At 40.3% G+C, this 21094-nt stretch overlaps 1 protein-coding gene across 6 annotated transcripts in view; it reads right to left on the bottom strand.

Moving 5' to 3' along the window:
* Nucleotides 1-21094, bottom strand: part of fstl5 (follistatin-like 5) — a 661980-nt gene that overhangs the window by 201810 nt on the left and 439076 nt on the right. For 3 of the 6 annotated variants that reach the window (XM_034182069.1, XM_034182068.1, XM_034182070.1), the window contains exon 8: nucleotides 560-574. The exons of 2 other annotated variants lie outside the window; for them this stretch is intronic. In XM_034182069.1, coding sequence (XP_034037960.1) covers nucleotides 560-574 — 15 coding nt within the window. The remainder of the gene's footprint in view (nucleotides 1-559; nucleotides 575-21094) is intronic. One more of the 6 variants, XM_034182071.1, reaches the window with a different exon arrangement.

The raw sequence follows: 21094 nt of genomic DNA, 5'->3' as shown, positions 1-21094 counted from the left end.
CCATTTACAGATGACAAAGCCCACTGTGCTCAATGGGACCTGCAAAGCAGCAGAATTGTTTCTGTACCCTTCTCCAGATTTGTACCTGAAGACAATCCTGTTTCGGGGGTCTACAGACAATTCCTTTGACTTCATGCTTGGTTTGTGCTCTGACATGCACTGTCAACTGTGGGACCTTATATGTAGACAGGTGTGTGTCTTTCCAAATCATGTCCACTCAACTGAATTTACCCCAGGTGGACTCCAATTAAGCTGTAGAAACATCTGAAGGATGATCAGTGGAAACAGGAGGCACCTGAGCTCAGTTTTGCTCTTCATGATGAAGGCTGTGAATACTTATGTACCTGTGATTTATTTTTTTTTAAGAAATTTGCAAAAATCTAAAAAAAAATATGTTCACACTGTCATTGTGCAGTATTGTGTGTAGACGCTTGAGGGGAAAAAAAAAAGCATTAATTTTAGAATAAGGCTGTAACATAAAATAATGTGGAAAAAGTGAAGTGCTGTGAATGCTTTCCGGATGCACCGTAAATTAATCATACTTTAAAAGAAAACCTACCTGGGATGGGATCTGCAGAGGACAAAAACACAAGTCAAACATTCAGATATCAGCTTCAGATATCAGCTTTTCAAACTTTACACACACCTTGATTTTACTGGAATCAGATGATAACAAGCAGTGTGCCTTCTTGTACATTTACTGACCCCCATGCTGACTGTAGCCCTTAAATATACAATTCAACAACAGGGTGATTCTTAATCATTCACTTATTTTTTGCTGTTTCAACATGAGAGAGAGCCACTAACAAGAACATCTGGAAGAATTTGTTTTGAATCAGCTGGTGACATTGCTTTTGATGTGGACTCCAGAACAGTGCTTGAGACAGGTTTCAAAACATTCTGCAGCAGTGCTTAGAATCAGTTGTCACTAATTTGCAGTACAGAGGAAACATTTTGGTACCAACTCTAGCCACATGTTTTCTTATTTAATTCTGGTTTTACTTTGCTGTTCTGTCATATATGTCATCCTGAATTTGTCCACAGTGTGGTCATGTTTCTCCCCACAGTTGTTAGCTTGTTAGATGGGCAGAGTCAGCGCAGTGAACACACAACATGTCCGGTGTTCAGGAGGCAGACAAACGACATGAGAGTTTCAACCACAGCTGTTCAGAATTTTTGATAATTCACGCAGCATCCCCTCACCATCCAACAAGTGGCAGACATGTCTATTTGCTATTACATAGGCAAAACAAAGTTGCTATTTCAGTCAAATTGGTGCATAAAAGTTCAGATGCAATGGGGTTTCGCATCACTATATGTTCTTTGAATGTTGTGAATTACAGGATGACAGCTTTTATTGTTTTTGAGTTATTGTCTGCACACGCTAACTGTAAATGACTAAACCAATCACTCATACATCTACAGTGTTGCTGTTTAAGAAATACACTTGCCAGTGTTGGGAAACTGAAATGAATTCTGTTTTGGTGCAATGTTAGCATCATGTCATGACCTAAGTAATGAATAATTTAATTTATTGAAAAATGTTAAAAAAAAATTGAAATTAATGAGTTCTAGCAGCCATAATATAAAAGGATACTGATGATTAATTCTTTGAATGAATTAATGACCCTATAGTTTTGGGGACATCATAAAGCTTCAGTCTCTATTGGCAACATTTGATTTATTTTTTCATCTGTTCTGAGAAATCATAAGAAGAAAAAGTTTTAGAACTGATACAGCACTCTAAAAAAAGTGCTTTACTTATTTAACCTAGTTATGTGAAGCAGGTCCACAAAACCTGGTTATTTAAACAGGATGTGACTTGTTACTATTATTTATAAATCATGTTTCATATTTAAACAACCAGGGTTGTGAGAGTTTTTGACGTACCATATTTTATGGATTATTAATCACACCTGAGTATGCTGTCGCACCTTTTTTTCTGTATTTGGAACTCACTATAACAGACTTTGCCTGGGGGTGAGTTTAACAACAGACAGGAGTGGTGTAGCATATGTGAACACCAGTGTGTGCTGTTACTTAGTAATTATAAGGGCTTTAAAATTCCAAAAACAAACAAGATGGACTCATAGACTTGTGATGGATGTTTGACACAGATGAATATGGACACACATGATTGGAAACACTACAGTAAAAATGTGAGTCCATTTGGTTTTGTAAATCAGCACTTTAAATCTGGAGTTTTGTACATTGTTGTGGTGTACTTTAAGTATTGGCAGGCTTTTTGGTATATAAGTCACACCAGAGTACAGTCTCAGGATCTCCCAAACTAAAAGGGACTTACGAGGTCTGTCAATAAAGTATAGTCTAGAAAATGGAGAATTAGATTTATAAAATAGAACATTTCATTTTATTTTAAAGTTTGTGCGACTACCAAGTATTACATGCTATTTTATAAAGTAGTCATACTTTTTACAGACTTGACAACATTGAGACAAAAGTCAGCTTTTTTTTTCTTTTGGATGTTCTAGAATCACCATCCTGTGAGACAAAACACTAAATGTGTACACAAACCACACAGCTGTGTGAGTCTGTGTCTCTCAGACGTGACTGAAACACTGACAGTGCTGGATGATGATGATGATGATGAAATTGCCAGTAACTGTCAACTTCATGGAATTAGAGTAAGCTGCTTTGTCAAAATTTAGAGAGCCTCTACTGAACTCCAGGATACAAGTGCACCGCTGGGATTTAGCCAGCATTTAATCCGAAGTCAAACATTTCCAAAACGGCCATCCTAAAACTGGGAGAGATTACGCTGCACAAACCTCTCGTGTGTTCTTGCAGGAATATGATTTTAATTAAGGCTGGCAGCGGAAGCTCACAAATATTAACAGCAAGCAATTATACAGAAATTGTCTGCAAGGCAATTTAGAATGAGTTTGAGCACGCCAGGTGCAGACAAAATCCATTCTCCTGTGTGGAAGGAACGACAGTGATTGACTGGGAGTCTGAGAGCCAAAAATAAATCTGGATTAAGCTGGCGTTGGTGTGCCGCTTGTGTTGTGTGGGTAGTTTCTTTGGCGCGGTCTGCAGGCAGCTTTCTGATTAGCCATGAGAGACGGTTCACGCTCATTCACTTGCTGGTGGTGTTCTGCATTTGTACAGCTGCTTTTGGAGGCTAGACGCCGCTAATTCGTGTGTTGATAAAAAAATAAATAAATCTGACAAACACAGTTCGGCGGGTCAAAGTGCAGCAACTTCTCAGTCTGAAGAGCCTGATTAGTCCCTGTGGTAGTTCAGCACATAGTTGCCCTAGCATGCACCCGACGTGATAATTTTATGCAACATCATTAAATACAGGTCTGAATATCCAAGAGGGGCCACAGCGGTTCGGCGTTAATTAAGATGCAAGCAGTTACTTGCATCCTCCTTTCTGCTCTGGTGCATCTATGATGTATAACTCCAGCTATAACTTACTGTTGACTGAAATCAATTTTTGATGCTTTCTCCACCAGTATGATGGCAGCAAACCACAAAAGGCCAATCTTTGATTGATTACCAGCACAGCCTGTTCTGCTTTCCACTGTCTTGACGCAGAATGACTAATGAAAGGAGGATGACAACAATACATAAACAGCCACCATTAAAAAAAAAAAAAAAAAAAAACCACTTTAAAAATGTTAATAAATAATTGGGCCTTTTCAGTATTTTTTTTTTATCATTATTTGGATTGCAGATAATGAACTTCTGCCTTGGCATTTCTGTTTAAATTCTGTTCTTGAGTTGACATTTGAATAGGAAATCCACCTGTGTGAGATCTGATCTGAGCCACAGGGGAAAGTGATTACTGCGGGTTGGTGTGTGAAGCAGAGACAAAGACCACCCCTGGTCGGGACATTGAACTCCACTACGTGTCTTCAGGCGATAGCAGGAGATGAAACAAAAAATGACTTCTAGTGAACCTGGAAAAAGAAAGCTGTAAAACTGTTCTTGGGAAAAAAAAAAAAAGAAAAAATGAAAGATAGATCAAAGCCCAATATGACTTTACATGACCTGACTCCTCTTTTCTCATTTGTTAATCCCAGTGGTGGTTCTAGTCCATTTTAACTAGAGGGGCGGGGAATTGTATGCCATTCATGAAAAATCTGAGCTGCCTCTAACGCTTCGTACACCTGTCATGACAACAATTCGGGCACACAAGCGGCCAGAAGGCAGCGAATGCCCTGCGCGTGCTCATTCAATCCCCCTCTCGGCAGGTGTCAGGCGAATTACAGGTGTCACGCACAAAGCTCTAACACTGCTCGCTGCACACTTTGAAAAGGCGGGGCTCTTCGTGCACCTGGTATGATAGACAGCAGCTGATCACATTCGACCTGTCTGTGAAAAGTGTCAAAGTGCAAAACGAGTGTGGCATCACCAAGCAACACACATGGGTGTAACTGCGTGTTGAGTGCATCGCCGTTTGCGCCCCCAGCACAAAGGGGAGGTGGGCGGGAGCACACACTTCCCCCACCCGCCAACACACACACACACACACACACACACACACACACACACACACACACACACACACACACACGCACACACACACACATGAATCCAACATTGTCAGCTGTCACTGTCCAGCACAGTGTGCTGCTGGACCAGCTGAACACTGTCATGCAGCTGCACTGGAGAACACACAGTGCGTGTGTGTGAAGCCGTCCAACCGGCTGACGTCACTTCCACCACGTAAATTGCAGTTTACATGACAGACAGAGTGGAAATTAAATAAAAGACATAAGGGTGAAGGCCTGAACTCATTCTTATGTAATCGCTTTGTTCATATGCGTTGCTATGGACATATAGCACCTGTGAGCTGACCACAGACTGTCAACAGGACATCACTGTGCACACAAGGTGTTACAATACTACACAGACAGATGCAGGACAAACACATAATACATATATTAAATTAAAATCACAGGACAAAGCAACAGAGAGTGAGCCTTTTTGTTCTGTGAGCTGCCGAGGTCCACTGACAGAGGTGGGCATGTCCCTCTGGGAAATGCAGCTGGTCAGATATCTGTGGGTGCAAGTCATAGCTCGGGAACACCTGTAGTGGTTTGTAGGATATTAAGTCGCATAACTACAGCGTGAAGCGCGGACGTCAACATGCTGTCCTCACGTGGAAATAAATTAAAACACAATGCTTTAGCTGACCGCTGCATCAGCGCACTGTAATGCTGGTGAGTACCATGCCATGCAGGAAGTCACCCCGCAGGACACCCCTGCAAGGCACGTGTCACTGTGGGATTTCCCCACATTGTAATAATTAAAACACGGATCACTACATGCTGGATACACCATGCCGGCTGATGTGTTCATGATGTGAGATGGGAGCCAGCCGGCTCGAGTGCATCACGTAATTCATGTAAAACATGAAAGAGAGAACAGTAATCCACATCATTTCATTTCTTGCTGGTGTACGTCTAGGCGGAGGCTAAATCTGCTCATTATAACAGGAATTAAGTATTATAAATTGTGGTGTTTTATTAATTTTTCCCTCCACTGCTGTGTACACGACTTTCCACATGCTCACAAGGTGTCCGTGCGCGGGAACACGAGCGTGCACAAAACCGTTACCGTGGTATCTTGCACAACTGTTCAACCGTGCGCCTGTCCTGACAGCAGGTGGAATGTTTCATATTTCATTTTTAGTTCATGGATTTTCTTCTGGTTTCTGCGTCTTTTGTTTTATCTGTGAAGGGGCCCTTAACACTGTTGCCAAAGTACTTTCTAATGGGATTGTGGAAGTTTAAACCTTGCTGTGTAGTGCCTTGGGAAGACTGAATTGAATTAGAAGAAAGCAAAGAACAAGGGTAAAAGTGGAATATGACAACACACAGTGCTACTAAGTTATTTACCATATTTTCTGGGTTGCCATCCATTTTTGGTGGTGTAGGTAAATCCATAACAGAAAAATGAGCATGACTGAGGCACTGTTGATTGAGATATAATGCAAAAATGTACACCAAATGGTCTTTTCAGTGTTAAATTCAAATGTCACAATCAAAATCAGATCCAGATTAAACGTTGTCATGTGATAGTGAGTGTCAGTCTGTACCTCACTTTAAAATATGAAAGTGATTGGGGCACATTTGATTACGATATAATGTAAAATATACATAAAAAATAATAAAAGGGGTTTTCAAAGTTAAATTTACATAGCCACAAAATCTGTAGTCTGCATTAGATTCAAATCAAACTTTATCAATCGATAAGGAATGCTATCCTACATAATGCTCTCAAATATGAAACATTTGATCTTTTTGAATTTTTGAAAATTTGTTCAATGTTAGAGATAGGGTTTTTCCAATTTTCCAAGATTTTTCCTGCCTTTGTCCTTTGACCTATGACATTGAAAATTTAATAATTTCTTGTCTGTCAGGATATGAATCTTCAGTGAAAATTTCATAATGATATGAAAAATTGTGGGGGTCCAGGCTGTTCACAGACAACCAGAAGCAAGAACATAACCTCCTCCAACCTCATTGGCAGAGACAATAACATTTCTTCACACATTTATTTGACCATCTTGTTTATTTTGGGAATTTAACAGTCCTTAAGGTACACACCAGAAGCTGAGAGCTTTCTGCATGAATGCACTGTGCATCTGACAATTTCTTTTGTCCAGACTGCATGAAATACCACCCAGTATGTTTTGCATCACACATTTGTTTGTCTATTTTTAACATTTTTTGGAATTACAATTCCTTAGGTTAACAGCACAAGCTATGGTGTGCACATGTACTGTGGAGTTCCTGTCCATTGTTAAACTCTCCCCCATGGAAATGCTGTACTAATCATTACGTCCTCAAACAGAAAAAAAGGTGTGACTTATACTCTGGTGTGATATATATACACCAGAAAATACCACACATTTCTGGGAGTGACCTAAACCTAATCTGTTGTATGATAACACAACAGTTATAAATTATTTATAACCTGTTTGACATACCGTATTTCTATATATCACATAATATGAACAAATCCTGCAGTGAAACTGAAATGCTTGCTGCAGACTCCAATATCCAGCCTTCAAGCTGTTGCTTGCTTATGAAGTGCAATATGCCTGCATTCACCGAGCAATCTGTCCTTGGAAAGATATTCTCAATACTTCTCAAAATAGTATTAGAGGAGTTCAGTTGGTTCAGAGTGCTGTATCTCTGGGTTCTAACCAGGAAAAGAACATTTGACCATATTACAGGCCCCTTCACATAAGTACAAATCACTGCGACTCATGGCGAAACAGCTTGTATGAGTGAACCACAAAAACATCAAGCTGACGTTGGGAGAAACACCTGGTCAGGCAGGCGTGAATGAAGTGTGAGCAGCTGGAACATGTGTAATCACATTGCACAGCTGCTGTGAATAAAAGAAAAATACATGCCACCCACGGGATTCGAACCTGCAGTTTACAAAACCTCTGATCGCCAACCAGAAACTTTACCACTGTGCTACAATCACTGTCCTATAAAAGGTGCTACTGCTATTTAGTTACCCCCCCTCCCCCCAACCGCAACACATCCACCACATGTGTTGAGGATAGGGGGGTGGAGCACAACACACGCACCATTCACATGTACAGCACGTGTGTTGCAGGGCGAGCAGACACGAGGACACATGTCGGGACATACGGGACTAATGGGCCTAGGTCTATTGGGACTGAGCGCAGGAGGCACTTAATCTTTGATCCTTGATATGGAAATATAAGTTAAGGACTAATGGAAGTAATCAACCTTAGTTATAAAAGCCTATATGTTTTTTTTTCTTATTATTTATATATTCAGAGCAGGCGTAGCTCAGTTGATATTTGTTTTCATTACATGGTGAATTTATGTGTGAGACTGTGTGTGGTTGAATGGATGTGTGATTATCAGTGTTTATTTGTTATGAAAGCTCTATGTAATATTAAAAGTAAAATTATAGCAAGAATATTGGATGAATTTTATGTCATAAAAAAGGATTTAAAATAGCGCATTTGAATGTGTGCAGTTTAAGGAATAAAGCGAATGAAGTTTTTAATTTAATACAGGAGTATAATTTACATGTATTTGCGTTGTCAGAAACCCATCTGGACTCAACTATTAACAGCTCCTCTTTAAGTATATATGGATATAAGTTTTTATAGATTAGATCGAAATTCAAATGGTGGAGGAGTAGTTATGTTCAAAGCCACATTCCATTTAAAATCTGAAATGATCTTAATATTCAAAGAATTGAAATTATGTGGATTCAGTTACAATTACCTTATTTAAAACCTGTGCTGCTTGGGTGCTGTTACAGACCACCAAATGCTTCAGTAATGTATCTTGACCAACTATGTGAAATGTTAGATGGTGTATGTGATAAAGGAAATGAAATTTATTTTTTAGGAGATCTAAATATTTATTTCAAAGCTGAAAGTTGTGCTTTAAAAGATAAATTATCTTCAACTGCTAAAACTTGTAATTTGTCACAACTTGTCAGTAAATACACTAGAATAAATGTAAAAGCTGATGGAACCTGTTCAGCAACTCTGATTTAATGTTTACAAATGTTCCAGCATTATGCACTGAGGCAATTTCTGTTCCTGTTGGTTGCAGTGACCACAATTTAACTGCAATTATAAGAAAAACAAAAGTACCTAAACCTGGTCAAAAATTTATTAGTAAACGAATTCTTAAGCATTTTAACAAGGATGATTTTGTTACAGATGTACAAAGCATAAACTGGTCAGAAGTAATACAAGAACAGGACCCAAGTAAAGCTGTGGAGATTTTCAATACCTTAATGACACAAGTTATGGACAAACATGCTCCTATAAGAAAGCAAGCTGTAAGAAACATCTCTGCTCTGTGGTTAGATCAAGAACTTAAGGAATATATGGCTGAAAGAGATAAAACCAAAAAGGAAGCACTGGAAAGTAATAATCTAGTACAGTGGAATAAATATCGTAAACTAAGAAATTATGTGACTAAATTGAATAAAAGGAAAAACATTTATATTACCAGAGTAAGATTGGAGATGCAAAATGTGATCCTGCAAAAGTGTGGGGAATATTAAATGAGATATTAGGGAGGAAAAAAATAACAGCTACATATTTAGAATCAAATGGTGTTTATTTAACTACGGCAAAAGATACTGCAAATGATTTGAGTCAGTATTTAAAGATAAAATTGAGAAATTAAGAAATGACATAGGACCAGTACACGACGAAAATATTTCTTATAAATTAATAAGGAAGTATATTATGAGGGAGAAAGAAAGCAAATTTAAGTTTAATAAAGTCACACAAAATCAAATTAAAGAATTGCTCCTAATAGGTAAGGATAAACCAGCTGGTATTGATAACCTTGAAACTAAATTAATAAAAATGGTGGCTCATATAATTGACTTACCAGTTTCTCACATAATAAATTTAAGTTTAACTAAAGGTATTTTTCCCACACAGTGGAAAACTACAAAAAAAAACTACAAGGAACCATTATCAGGTAAAAATAGGTAAACTCCTCATGCCGACTTCTTCTGAAAGTTCTCTGTTCTCTGACGACTTACTGCGTCAACAGAGCCTGAAATGTGGAAGTTTTCAACTTGAAACGGCGAGACGCTGCCGCCTCAAAGCGCAGATCACCGTCAGGCGCCGTGGACCGTCCTTAAAGCGACACTACCAGACCAAAATCTCTCATCAGCCGTTAAAATTTTTACCGAAAACCAGCTGAATTTATTGAATGGTGTCCACTCAGTTGTGCCTTACAGTTTTGAAAAAATTTTTATCAAACAAAGCAACAGTCTCTGAGCCATTCCTAAACAATGAAAAAAATCGACGAGCGGGTGGACGACTCCTCACTCAAAGACTGCCCACAGGCGAATGACGTAACCGACAGGCGTGAAAAAACTCTCGCATGCCCACAAGGGTTCAAGCATGTCTGATGTAATCACACGTGATTCAAATCCATATGGTTTTTGAAAAAAATAATAAGGTCGGATACTTTTCTAATAGACCTCGTATATGTTAAAAATAAATAAACAAAAATTACATTTAAAGTTAAAGGAAACTAAAGTTGAACAGATAGAAGAAACAAAATTATTAGGTGTAATAGCAGACTTTAAATTATCATGGACCAGTCACATAAATTATATGTTGCAGAAAATGGGTCGCAGTATGGGTATGATCAGACACTGCAGAAAATGTATTCCACAGCATTTAACCAAACAGTTAGTTCAATCATTAGTGCTCTCCCAGATGGATTATGCTTCTGTGGTTTGGTCAAATACAACTAAAAATAATTTGCACAGGTTACAAGTTGCCCAGAACAAAGCGACACGAATTGTGTTGAGTTGTCCATATAGAACCAGTGTAACATCAATGCACAGTGAACTGGCCTGGCTAATGGTAAAATGCAGACTGAAATATTTTTTGTTAACATTTATTAGAAATGTTATTATAACCAAAAGTCCAGAAATTATTTTTAGTAAATTGTTATTTTTCTCTGATGTTCATAATTATGTAACTCATCAAAGCAGCAACATAAGAGGTTTGCTCCCTGTGTGTAGAATGGGTCAAATGCAATGCACTGTTTATCGTGCCATGGTCGCCTGGAATGCACTGCCTACTTTTTTGGTGTCAGAAACAAAAAGTTGTTTCAGAAGAATTTAAAACTTTTCCTATTCACACAATGATCTAATGTGTATATATATGTTTTGTTTTGTTTTTAACTGTTATTATGAACTTCTAATTATGATTATAATGTTTATGTGTATGTATGTGCATATATACATATATGTGTATGTGTAGATGTGTATGTGTACGAGGTCTGTTAGAAAAGTATCCGACCTTATTTTTTTAAAAAACCATATGGATTTGAATCACGTGTGATTACATCAGCCAAGCTTGAACCCTCATGGGCATGCGAGAGTTTCACGCCTGTCGGTGACGTCATTCGCCTGTGAGCACGCCTTGTGGAAGGACTGGTCCAGCCCCCTCGTCGGAATTCCTTTGTCTGAGAAGTTGCTGAGAGACTGGTGCTGTGCTTGATCAAAATTTTTTCAAAAACTGTGAGGCACATCCGAGTGGACACCATTCGAGAAATTCAGCTGGTTTTCTATGAAAATTTTAACAGCTGATGAGAGATTTTAGATTGTTTCTATTGCTGTAAGGACTTCCCACGGAGCGGGACATCGCGCAGCGCTCTGAGGCGACGTCGTCATCCTGTTTCAAGCTGAAAACCTCCAAATTTAAGCGTCTGTTGACCCAGGACGTCGTGAGAGAACAGAGAACTTTCAGAATAGGTCGGAATCAGCAGTTTATCTGGACATTCCACTGTTAAAGGAGATTTTTTTTAATGAAAGACGTGCGGAGGATTGGTGTGTCGGCTCGCAGCCAACGCGGCTCACCCGCCACAGGAAAAACACCTCCATTGGAAGCCTTAAGGACAAGTTGGAACATGCCCTGCTGTTGAACAATTTCTCAGATCCTCACTCAACTGAAAGCCACCAAAAGCCGCCTGGATTTTACAAATGGGTTATCTACACGGAGGTGTTTTTCCTGTGGCCGGCTGCGAGCCGACGCGCCAATCCGTCCGCACGTCATTCATTAAAAAAAATCTCCTTTAACAGTGGAATGTCCGGATAAACTGCTGATTCCAACCTCTTCTGAAAGTTCTCTGTTCTCTCACGACGTCCTGGGTCTACAGAGGCTTAAATTTGGAGGTTTTCAGCTTGAAACAGGATGACAACGTCGCCTCAGAGCGCTGCGTGACGTCCCGCTCCGTGGGAAGTCCTTACAGCGATAGAAACAATCCAAAATCTCTCATCAGCCATTAAAATTTTCACAGAAAACAAGCTGAATTTCTCAAATGGTGTCCACTCGGATGTGCCTCACAGTTATTGAAAAAATTTTGATTATGCACAGCGCCAGTCTGTCAGCAACTTCTCAGACAATGAAAATCCGACGAGGGGGCTGGACCACTCCTTCACAGGTGAATGACGTCACTGACAGGCGTGAAAAAACTCACACATGCGCACGAGGGTTCAAGCTTGGCTGATGTAATCGCACGTGATTCAAATCCATATAGTTTTTTTAAAAAATAAAACTGTCGGTTTCTTTTCTAATAGACCTCGTATATGTATGTGTATACATTATATATTTATTTTTTAATTTTATATTTTTTCTACATTTTTCAAATGAGCTGTACTTTTTCTTGTACGTTACATTATTCAGATATGATTTTAATGGAAGTGGAAATTCATGAGTTTAGAGTTAACAATGGGCTTTCATACTTAAGGAGTGTGTGTGTGTATGTATTGAAAAAAGGACCCCAGGAAGAATAGCTACTGATTTTCAGTGGCTAATGGGAATCTTAATAAACTAACTAACTAACTAACTAACTCTGGCATGTCACATGTGCATTGCTGTTTTGCAACGCCACACTCGTGGAGGCACTGACAAATTTCACATCCAGCTCAAAAGTGATTGTCTGCTCACTATTTTTGTGCTAAAAGCACAAATGTGGTGCCATGAATGGCAGTGCTTTCAACACCATCAGACCGGCGCTGCTGCGGAGGAAGCTGGAGGACGCAGGTGTGGATGGACATTCCGCCGCCTGGACCATTGACTACCTCACTGACCGCCCGAAGTACGTGCAGCTGCGCGGCTGTCAGTCTGAGGTGGTAAGGTGCAGCACCAGGGCCCCCCAGGGCATCATCCTCTCACCTTTCCTCTTCACCCTTTACACCTCAGACTTCACCTACAACACGGACAGCTGCCATCTCCAGAAGTTCTCTGACTCTGCCACTGTGGGTTGTGTGTCTGAGGGGAACGAGCTGGAGTATCAGTCGGTCATCACAGACTTTGTAAACTGGTGTGAGCACAACCACTTGTGTCTCAACACCAGTAAAACGAAGGAGATGGTGATTGACTTCAGGAGGAAACCACCACCTCACCCACCGGTGAACATCCAGGGGGAGACCATGGAAACCGTGGACAGTTTCGAATACCTGGGTGTTCACCACATCAACAAACTGGACTGGACTCACAACACTGATGCCTTGTACAAGAAGGGCCAGAGTCGCCTCCACCTCCTGAGGAGACTGAGATCCTTTGGAGTGAGCAGGCCTCTGCTTGAGACCTTCTACAACTCTGTTGTGGCCTCAGCTCTCCTCTATGCTGTCTTCTGTTGGGCCCCGGGCAGCACAGAGCAGGAGAGAAAGAGACTGAATAAGCTGGTCAGGAAGTCCAGCTCTGTCCTGGGCTGTCCTCTGGACTCTCTGGAGGAGGTGGCTGAGAGGAGGGTGTTCAAATCCATCATGGACAACTCCTCTCATCCCCTGCACCGGACTGTAGTGGAGCTGTGCAGCTCCTTCAGTGACAGACTGAGGCACCCTCAGTGCAAGAAGGAACAATACCACAGGTCGTTCCTCCCTGCTGCTGTCAGACTATACAATAACACTGAAATAACCACATGCAATAATGTCCACAAATCATGTGCGTTAACAACTCATTTACAAATCCCAGCACTAATGTCACCTTATCACATCTAAATTCCACTAAGATGCTACTGTTTTTTTCAATTCCATTCATTCATTCCATTCGTATACATACATACATTATACATTATATATATATATATATATATATATACACACAGACACACACAGTAGTGTTCAGAATAATAGTAGTGCTATGTGACTAAAAAGATTAATCCAGGTTTTGAGTATATTTCTTATTGTTACATGGGAAACAAGGTACCAGTAGATTCTCACAAATGCAACAAGACCAAGCATTCATGATATGCACACTCATGAAATTAGGCTATTAGTAAGAAAAAAAAAAGGGGGGGTGTTCACAATAATAGTACCATCTGCTGTTGACGCTACAAACTCAAAACTATTATGTTCAAACTGCTTTTTTAGCAATCCTGTGAATCACTAAACAAGTATTTAGTTGTACAACCACAGTTTTTCATGATTTCTTCACATCTGCCAGGCATTAATTTTGTTGGTTTGGAACCAAGATTTTACTCATTTACTAGTGTGCTTGGGGACATTGTCTTGTTGAAACACCCATTTCAAGGGCATGTCCTCTTCAGCATAAGGCAACATGACTTCAAGTATTTTGACATATCCAAACTGATCCATGATACCTGGTATGCAATATATAGGCCCAACACCATAGTAGGAGAAACATGCCCACATCATGATGCTTGCACCACCATGCTTCACTGTGAACTGTAGCTTGAATTCAGAGTTTGGAGGTCGTGTCACAAACTGTCTGCGGCCCTTGGACCCAAAAAGAACAATTTTACTCTCATCAGTCCACAAAATATTCCTCCATTTCTCTTTAGGCCAGTTGATGTGTTCTTTGGCAAATTGTAACCTCTTCTGCACATAACTCCAGACTGTCTTTGGTCACCCTAGAGATGATCAATGAGTGAGCCTTTGCCATTCTGGTTATTCTTCTATCCATTTTAATGGTTGTTTGCCGTTTTCTTCCACGCATCTCTGGTTTTTTTGTCCATTTTAAAGCACTGGAGATCATTGTAGATGAACAACCTATAATTTTTTTCACCTGCGTATAAGTTTTCCCCTCTCCAATCAACTTTTTAATCAAACTACGCTGTTCTTCTGAACAATGTCTTGAATGTCCCATTTTCCTCAGGCTTTCAAAGAGAAAAGCATGTTCAACAGGTGCTGGCTTCATCCTTACATAGGGGACACCTGATTCACACCTGTTTGTTCCACAAAATTGACAAACTCACTGACTGAATGCCACACTACTATTATTTTGAATACCCCTTTTCTATTTTTTTTTTTTTTTTTACACTAATAGCCCAATTTCATAGCCTTAACAGTGTGCATATCATGAATGCTTGGTGTTGTTGGATTTGTGAGAATCTACTGAATCTACTGGTACCTTGTTCCCCATGTAACAATAAGAAATATACTCAAAACCTGGATTAATCTTTTTAGTCACATAGCACTACTATTATTCTGAACACTACTGTATACAGTGATGGGCACAGTTCCAATAACAGATAATTATTGAAGATAATGTTTTCATTATCAGATTATCTTTTTAGATAACTTTAAAAACCATTATCGGACGAATTATCTTCCGATAAATTTTTGTCCAGTAGCTTTCAAATCAAATTTATTAATTTATATAGCGCCAATTCACGATAAAATCATCTCAAGGTGCTTCACACAACATAAAAAAAACAATAAAAAATTTAAAAACACAATAAAAACGACCATAAAAGAAAGACAACCATAGAAGAATACAAGAATAAAAACACTAATGATAAAACAGGGAAAACAAATGAGTATTTAAACGTGATTTAAAAGTCTCCACAGTGTCGGACTGCCGAATGTGTGCCGGCAGATTGTTCCACAGAGCTGGGGCACGATAGGAGAAAGCTCTGTGACTGGCAGACTTTTATTCACCCTGGGAACACACAGAAATCCTGCACCCTGAGAATGCAGGGCCCGAGCTGGTACATAGGGGCTTACCAGGTCAGCCAGATAGGGAGGTGCAAGTCCATGACCAATTTTATAAACTAATAACAGTACTTTAAAATCCGATCTTGCAGGAACAGGAAGCCAGTGCAGGGACGCCAAAATGCGCGTAATGTGGTCAAACTTTCTGCTTTGTGTCAAAAGTCTGGCAGCAGCGTTTTGAACCAGTTCAAGACCCCTAATCCTGGACTGCGGTAAGCCAGAAAATAGAGCATTACAATAGTCCAATCTAGAAGAGACAAATGCATGAATCAAAGTCTCAGCATCAGCCATAGACAGGATGGGACGAATCTTCGCTATATTTCGCAAATGGAAGAAAGCAGTCCTCGTAATGTCTCTAATGTGGTGATCAAAGGACAACGTAGGATCAAAAATTACTCCAAGGTTCCTCACTTTATCCGTATGATGTATAACACACGGACCTAAGCTAAGTGCTAGCTGATCAAATTGATGCCGATACCTCGCTGGACCAAGAACCATAACTTCAGTCTTATCAGAATTTAAAAGTAGGAAGTTACTAGACATCCAACTTCTTACTGATGCAAGGCAATCTTCCAAAGATTTTATGTGAGTGAGATTATCAGCAGTTATTGGCATGTACAATTCAATGTCATCAGCATAGCAATGAAAGGGAATCCCAAAGCGCCGCAGTATATTCCCGAGGGGGGCTACATAAAGGGAAAAAAGCAGGGGGCCTAAAACGGATCCCTGAGGAACCCCAAACTTCATGTCCCTACGATCAGAGGAGGTTCTATTACACAATACACAGTAAGAACGACTGGACAGGTATGACGTTAACCATGCAAGAGCAGTTCCAGTAATCCCAAAGTGATTCTCCAGCCTATTGAGTAAAATATGATCCACAGTATCAAATGCAGCACTAAGATCCAGCAGCACCAAGACTGTAGTGGTATCCGAGTCCTTTGCTCGCAAAAGGTCATTCACTACTTTAGTAAGTGCTGTCTCTGTGGAGTGAAATTTTCTAAAAGCAGACTGCAGTGACTCAAAAAGATTATTCTCAGTGAGGTAGTTCATGAGCTGTCGTGAAATGACTTTCCAGGATTTTAGAACAAAATGATAGATTTGATATCGGTCTATAATTCTTCAATACACTAGGGTTGAGACTGGATTTCTTAAGTAATGGTTTAATCACTGCAGACTTGAAACATTTAGGAACAGATCCAGAAGTTAATGAGAGATTTATCATTTCCAGCACAGTCGGTCCAAGAATGGGCCACAGGTTCTTAAACAGTTTTGTTGGTATAGGATCAAGTAAACAGGTTGTGCTTTTAGTAGACGTCATGAGCTTTGTCAGCGCGCCTAGCGAGATACTATCAAAATCTGTAAATCTGGGTAACACCACAGTAGGTGCATCCACCTCCATAGCAGTATGCAGTGGTTGGACCAAAGCCTGCTGAGATATGCTCAACCTAATATCCTCAATTTTCTTCTCGAAATAATCCAAAAGGCCTGTGCTGAAAAGGGAGAGTGAACAGGTGGCTGTCCATGAATGAGAAATGCTACAGTTTCAAACAAAAACTTTGAGTTATGCTTGTTTTTATTGATCAAATCAGAATAATAGGCATGCTTTGTAGCCAGTAGTGCCTGCTTATAATCCAAGACAGCATCACGCCATGCAAGGTGGAACACCTCTAACTTAGAACTACGCCATTTCCGTTCCAAACCTCGAGCCTTCTGCTTAAGGTCACACAAGTAACCATTGAACCAAGTGAGTGTGCCTTGGGAAGGCGTGTCCTTAAAAGAGGAGGCGCAACCTTATCCAGTGTAGCCTTGAGCGCTGAGTTCAAGCCATCCGCAAGACTATCTACTGATTGAATATTCTCTAACCCCGAGGCCAAAATTTCAGGCAGTCTGGCTTCGAGTTCAGTCATAATTGAGGGATTAATGCGTCGCCGCAGAGATAGACAAGGCTTTTGGTCCACTAAATGCGGCAACATAAATGCACACCTAATAAATGAGTGGTCAGAGACCACCGAGGCAAGAGGCAAAATGTCAATGTTCGTGACAGCAAGGCCACGTGTGAGAACCAAATCAAGGGTATTTCCACTAATGTGCGTTGAATCCTGAATGCATTGCTGGAATCCCAACGCATCCACAAGTTCCATAAATGACTTGCAAAGGGGATCAGAGGGCTTATTTATATGAATGTTAAAGTCACCAATAATCAAAATGTTGTCCGCACTAGCTGACAGGCTAGAGATGAACGCACCAAATTCATCTAAGAATTCAGAATATGGGCCGGGAGGCCTATAAACACTGACAACATAGCATGACTGATTTCCATACTTCTGACCCTGACAATATGTAGCATCATGAGTAGAGCGGAGAGTCAGATGCTCAAACGAATTATATTTATGACCCCCAACAGTCAAGAAGGTAAACCTGGATTGATAAATAAAAGCAACACCCCCGCCTTGCTTCGCACCACGAGACATGTGACTAAATGTGTACCCTGGTGGGCAGGCCTCATTCAGAGGAAGAACAGCTGTGGGTTTGAGCCAGGTTTCACATAAACCAATCATGTCCAAGTGATGATCCATAATTAGATTGTTAATCAACAGGGATTTTGAGGACAGTGATCTGATGTTAATGTCGGTTTGACAGACTGACATCTTTGAATAGGCCTGAGTAGCTTAAAATCCACTCCACGTTTTTCCATCCAGCGCCCGGAGAGTGTCAGAGACCGCTGTCGTCACATCAGGACTACAAGTCCTAGAAGCTGCAGCGCTCTAATAATGTGGGCGCTGAGCACCGATGCGCTCAGCTGACCAGATGACCGGCACAGACGACCCAGTTCGATGAAATACAAACTTTCTCCGGGGGCCTCTGTGGACGCAGCAACGTCGGCATTGCAAACCAAGCTCTCTGACAGCGAGAATGTCCCGAGGGACATTGTTGTTGTTCAGGCTCTGTAGCTCAGCTGCAGAGTAGCTTAGCATCACGCCAGCCGAGGAAGTGAAGTGCGGCATTGTACAGCGCAAAATAGGTACTAAACAATCAAAAATGGTTAAAAATGCACACTGAAGGACCAAGAACCACGTCAAGTACATACCCAAAGATTAAAAAAAATTACACTCAAGCCACTAAAAACCAAGTTACACACGAGAAAACTGGAGAAAAACCAGAGGAGCGGCGAACACACAATGACAGTCTCCCACCTGTGACTGTGACCTGTGAATCAATGTCAATATATCAACTTTTAGACCGATAATGTAGTAAACAAAGGCGAACAGCGACAAACATTTTGAAAATTTTAAATCAGTTGAGCACCTACCTGTTAAAAGTTTCCTAACAAATGTATAGTTCCACCCTCTGCAAAACAGAAGAGAGCTGCTTCCAAGAGAAACCGCTCTATCCTCTGCAGGCAAAGGAGAACTGGTCACAAAAAAAAAAAAAAAAAAATCATTTCCTTTAACACCATACTGATACGCTGGCAATATCACCCAAGTCATCCAGAGGCATACATTTTTAACTTATGGTTCAAATTTTAACCAAACTAATTTTGGACAAGTTATTTAAAATTACTGTCAAGTCTGAAGTTTTATGAAGTGAAGATATCAGATATATGTTTTAGTTTAAGTAATGCGCTAATTTTTAAGGTTTTAGTGAGCACATGCTGTGCCCAGCAGTCCATTATAAGTAGTATAGGGTATTCTCAGTACGTTCACGACAGGACAAATGCATTTCAGACACTCTGTTCAGGCTCCACGGACAACCGCATTAAACTCTAGTGCCTAAAACTCTTGTGAATATATTCTCTGGGTTTATACACATTGTTATTGTATTTGCGTTTGTTAAATTCCACGCATCTTAAATGTAGCAGACACGGATTATCTGGAATTTTGTTTTGGCAAGCTTTCAAGGCCTCTACTGCCATCTACTGGCCAGTAGTATTCATGGCAGTATTTGTCCTGAAGCTGAGCAGACACTGTATGATATTTTTAATCACTGTACTTGGTTTCAGTTCAAACTGTACAACAGAACCGGTGTAAAAGTTCAGAGAGCCTGATTTATGTTCTCACACACATTGTACGTTAAAAAACCACACGTTGAACTCGTGTTTCCAGAAGCAAAACGTAAGCTTTTTTTCAAACTTAATTTACAAAAAACTCTCGATGGGAGACATCAAAGTTCAAAAAAACAAAAACACACATTACAAGACAGGTCTGCGGTGTTTGCACATGCACAGTGCGAGCGGTTGGATGCTTGTTGCTCTTCAGCAGCAGGATACCCTCACGACAGCCGACCAGAATAATATCAAACAGGTTTGATTTTCATTCGACCATACGATCGGCGATCAGGAGGTGGTCATGAGATGTTAAATGCAGCTTGTTACTCCATGTACACTACACGATGCAGGATGCGCGATTAACCTGAAACTCGGTCCAAAACATTCTTGCATGAATGAAAAATCATCCGAAAAAAGGGCCAAAACTCACACAGTGTAAAGCCATCATTTACGTGTCAAGACAATATTGAGTGCACATTTTGCAACATCATAAAACGTGCGCATGCCACTAATAAAATGAGCGCACATTCTCTCCCCATGCAAAATATTTTGCGATAGCACTTCCAAGGCTCTAAAAATGCCTGTTTTTACAAATAAAAATGGAATATTTTACAAAAGCACATTTATCTGTAAACACCACGACACGACACATGTCACATTAACATGTTGGTTTACATAATGAATGACTGAACCAATCACTGTTTAGCAGAGGCACTTTTACCCAGAATCCTTTGCGATATGTCTGTTTGTTACAAAACCTCAGAATTAGTGCATTAATCAACATTAAAAGATATGTTATATTTTAACTTTGTACAAATGACAGAATTGACATTAATGGAGTTATTCTATCAGTATTCACACCAAACCATAAGTCGGCATGACTTTATTTTCCAAGACCTCTGCCTAACCGGAGCGTTGTGATTGGTAGAGAGCTAGCTTTGTGGCTGCTCTCAGCTTGATTCTGTGCTAGCCATGTAGTAAACAAGAGCTTCCAGCAGTGGGCAGGATGTTCAAACATAGAAGTGCGGGCTCATTGTTTGGCTCTGTTGTTGCTTTTGATACTTCCAAAAGCAATTGTGGTGTTAAAACTCAAATTCAGCTTGTTAGTAGTTGCAAATGTACCAGAGACAATACTGGAATTTATCGGTTATCTGTAACTTCCGATACATTTTTGGGTGGTTTATCGTTATCAATGATAACTGAAAAGTTATCTGATATCAAAGTTAATTTTTTGACGCGTGAATTTCTCCACTGTGAGATCAATAAAGTCTTATCTTAATATGATAACACAAAGACACACACACTGAGTGGTCATTTCCTCATGTCAGCACTTTTACGCATACACACACGCATGTGAGGTCAATGAGCCTGTGGGAAAAAGAGGACGAGCGAAGGAGTGAGTGACCTCACGGATGGACACATATGGTGTGAGTCCGGTCCTTACGTTGGTTCTTTGATGTCCAGTACAGGTCCTGTGCAAAGGGAGAACACAGCGCTCCTGTCCTGTGTTTGCCATTCAGACATCGGGTAGTCTGCAGTGCCTTTTATGGCCATCTGACACCA

This window comes from Thalassophryne amazonica, chromosome 11, assembly GCF_902500255.1.
Source record: "Thalassophryne amazonica chromosome 11, fThaAma1.1, whole genome shotgun sequence".
Classification (NCBI taxonomy): Eukaryota; Metazoa; Chordata; class Actinopteri; order Batrachoidiformes; family Batrachoididae; genus Thalassophryne; species Thalassophryne amazonica.
This window is presented reverse-complemented; position numbering and strand designations above follow the sequence as displayed.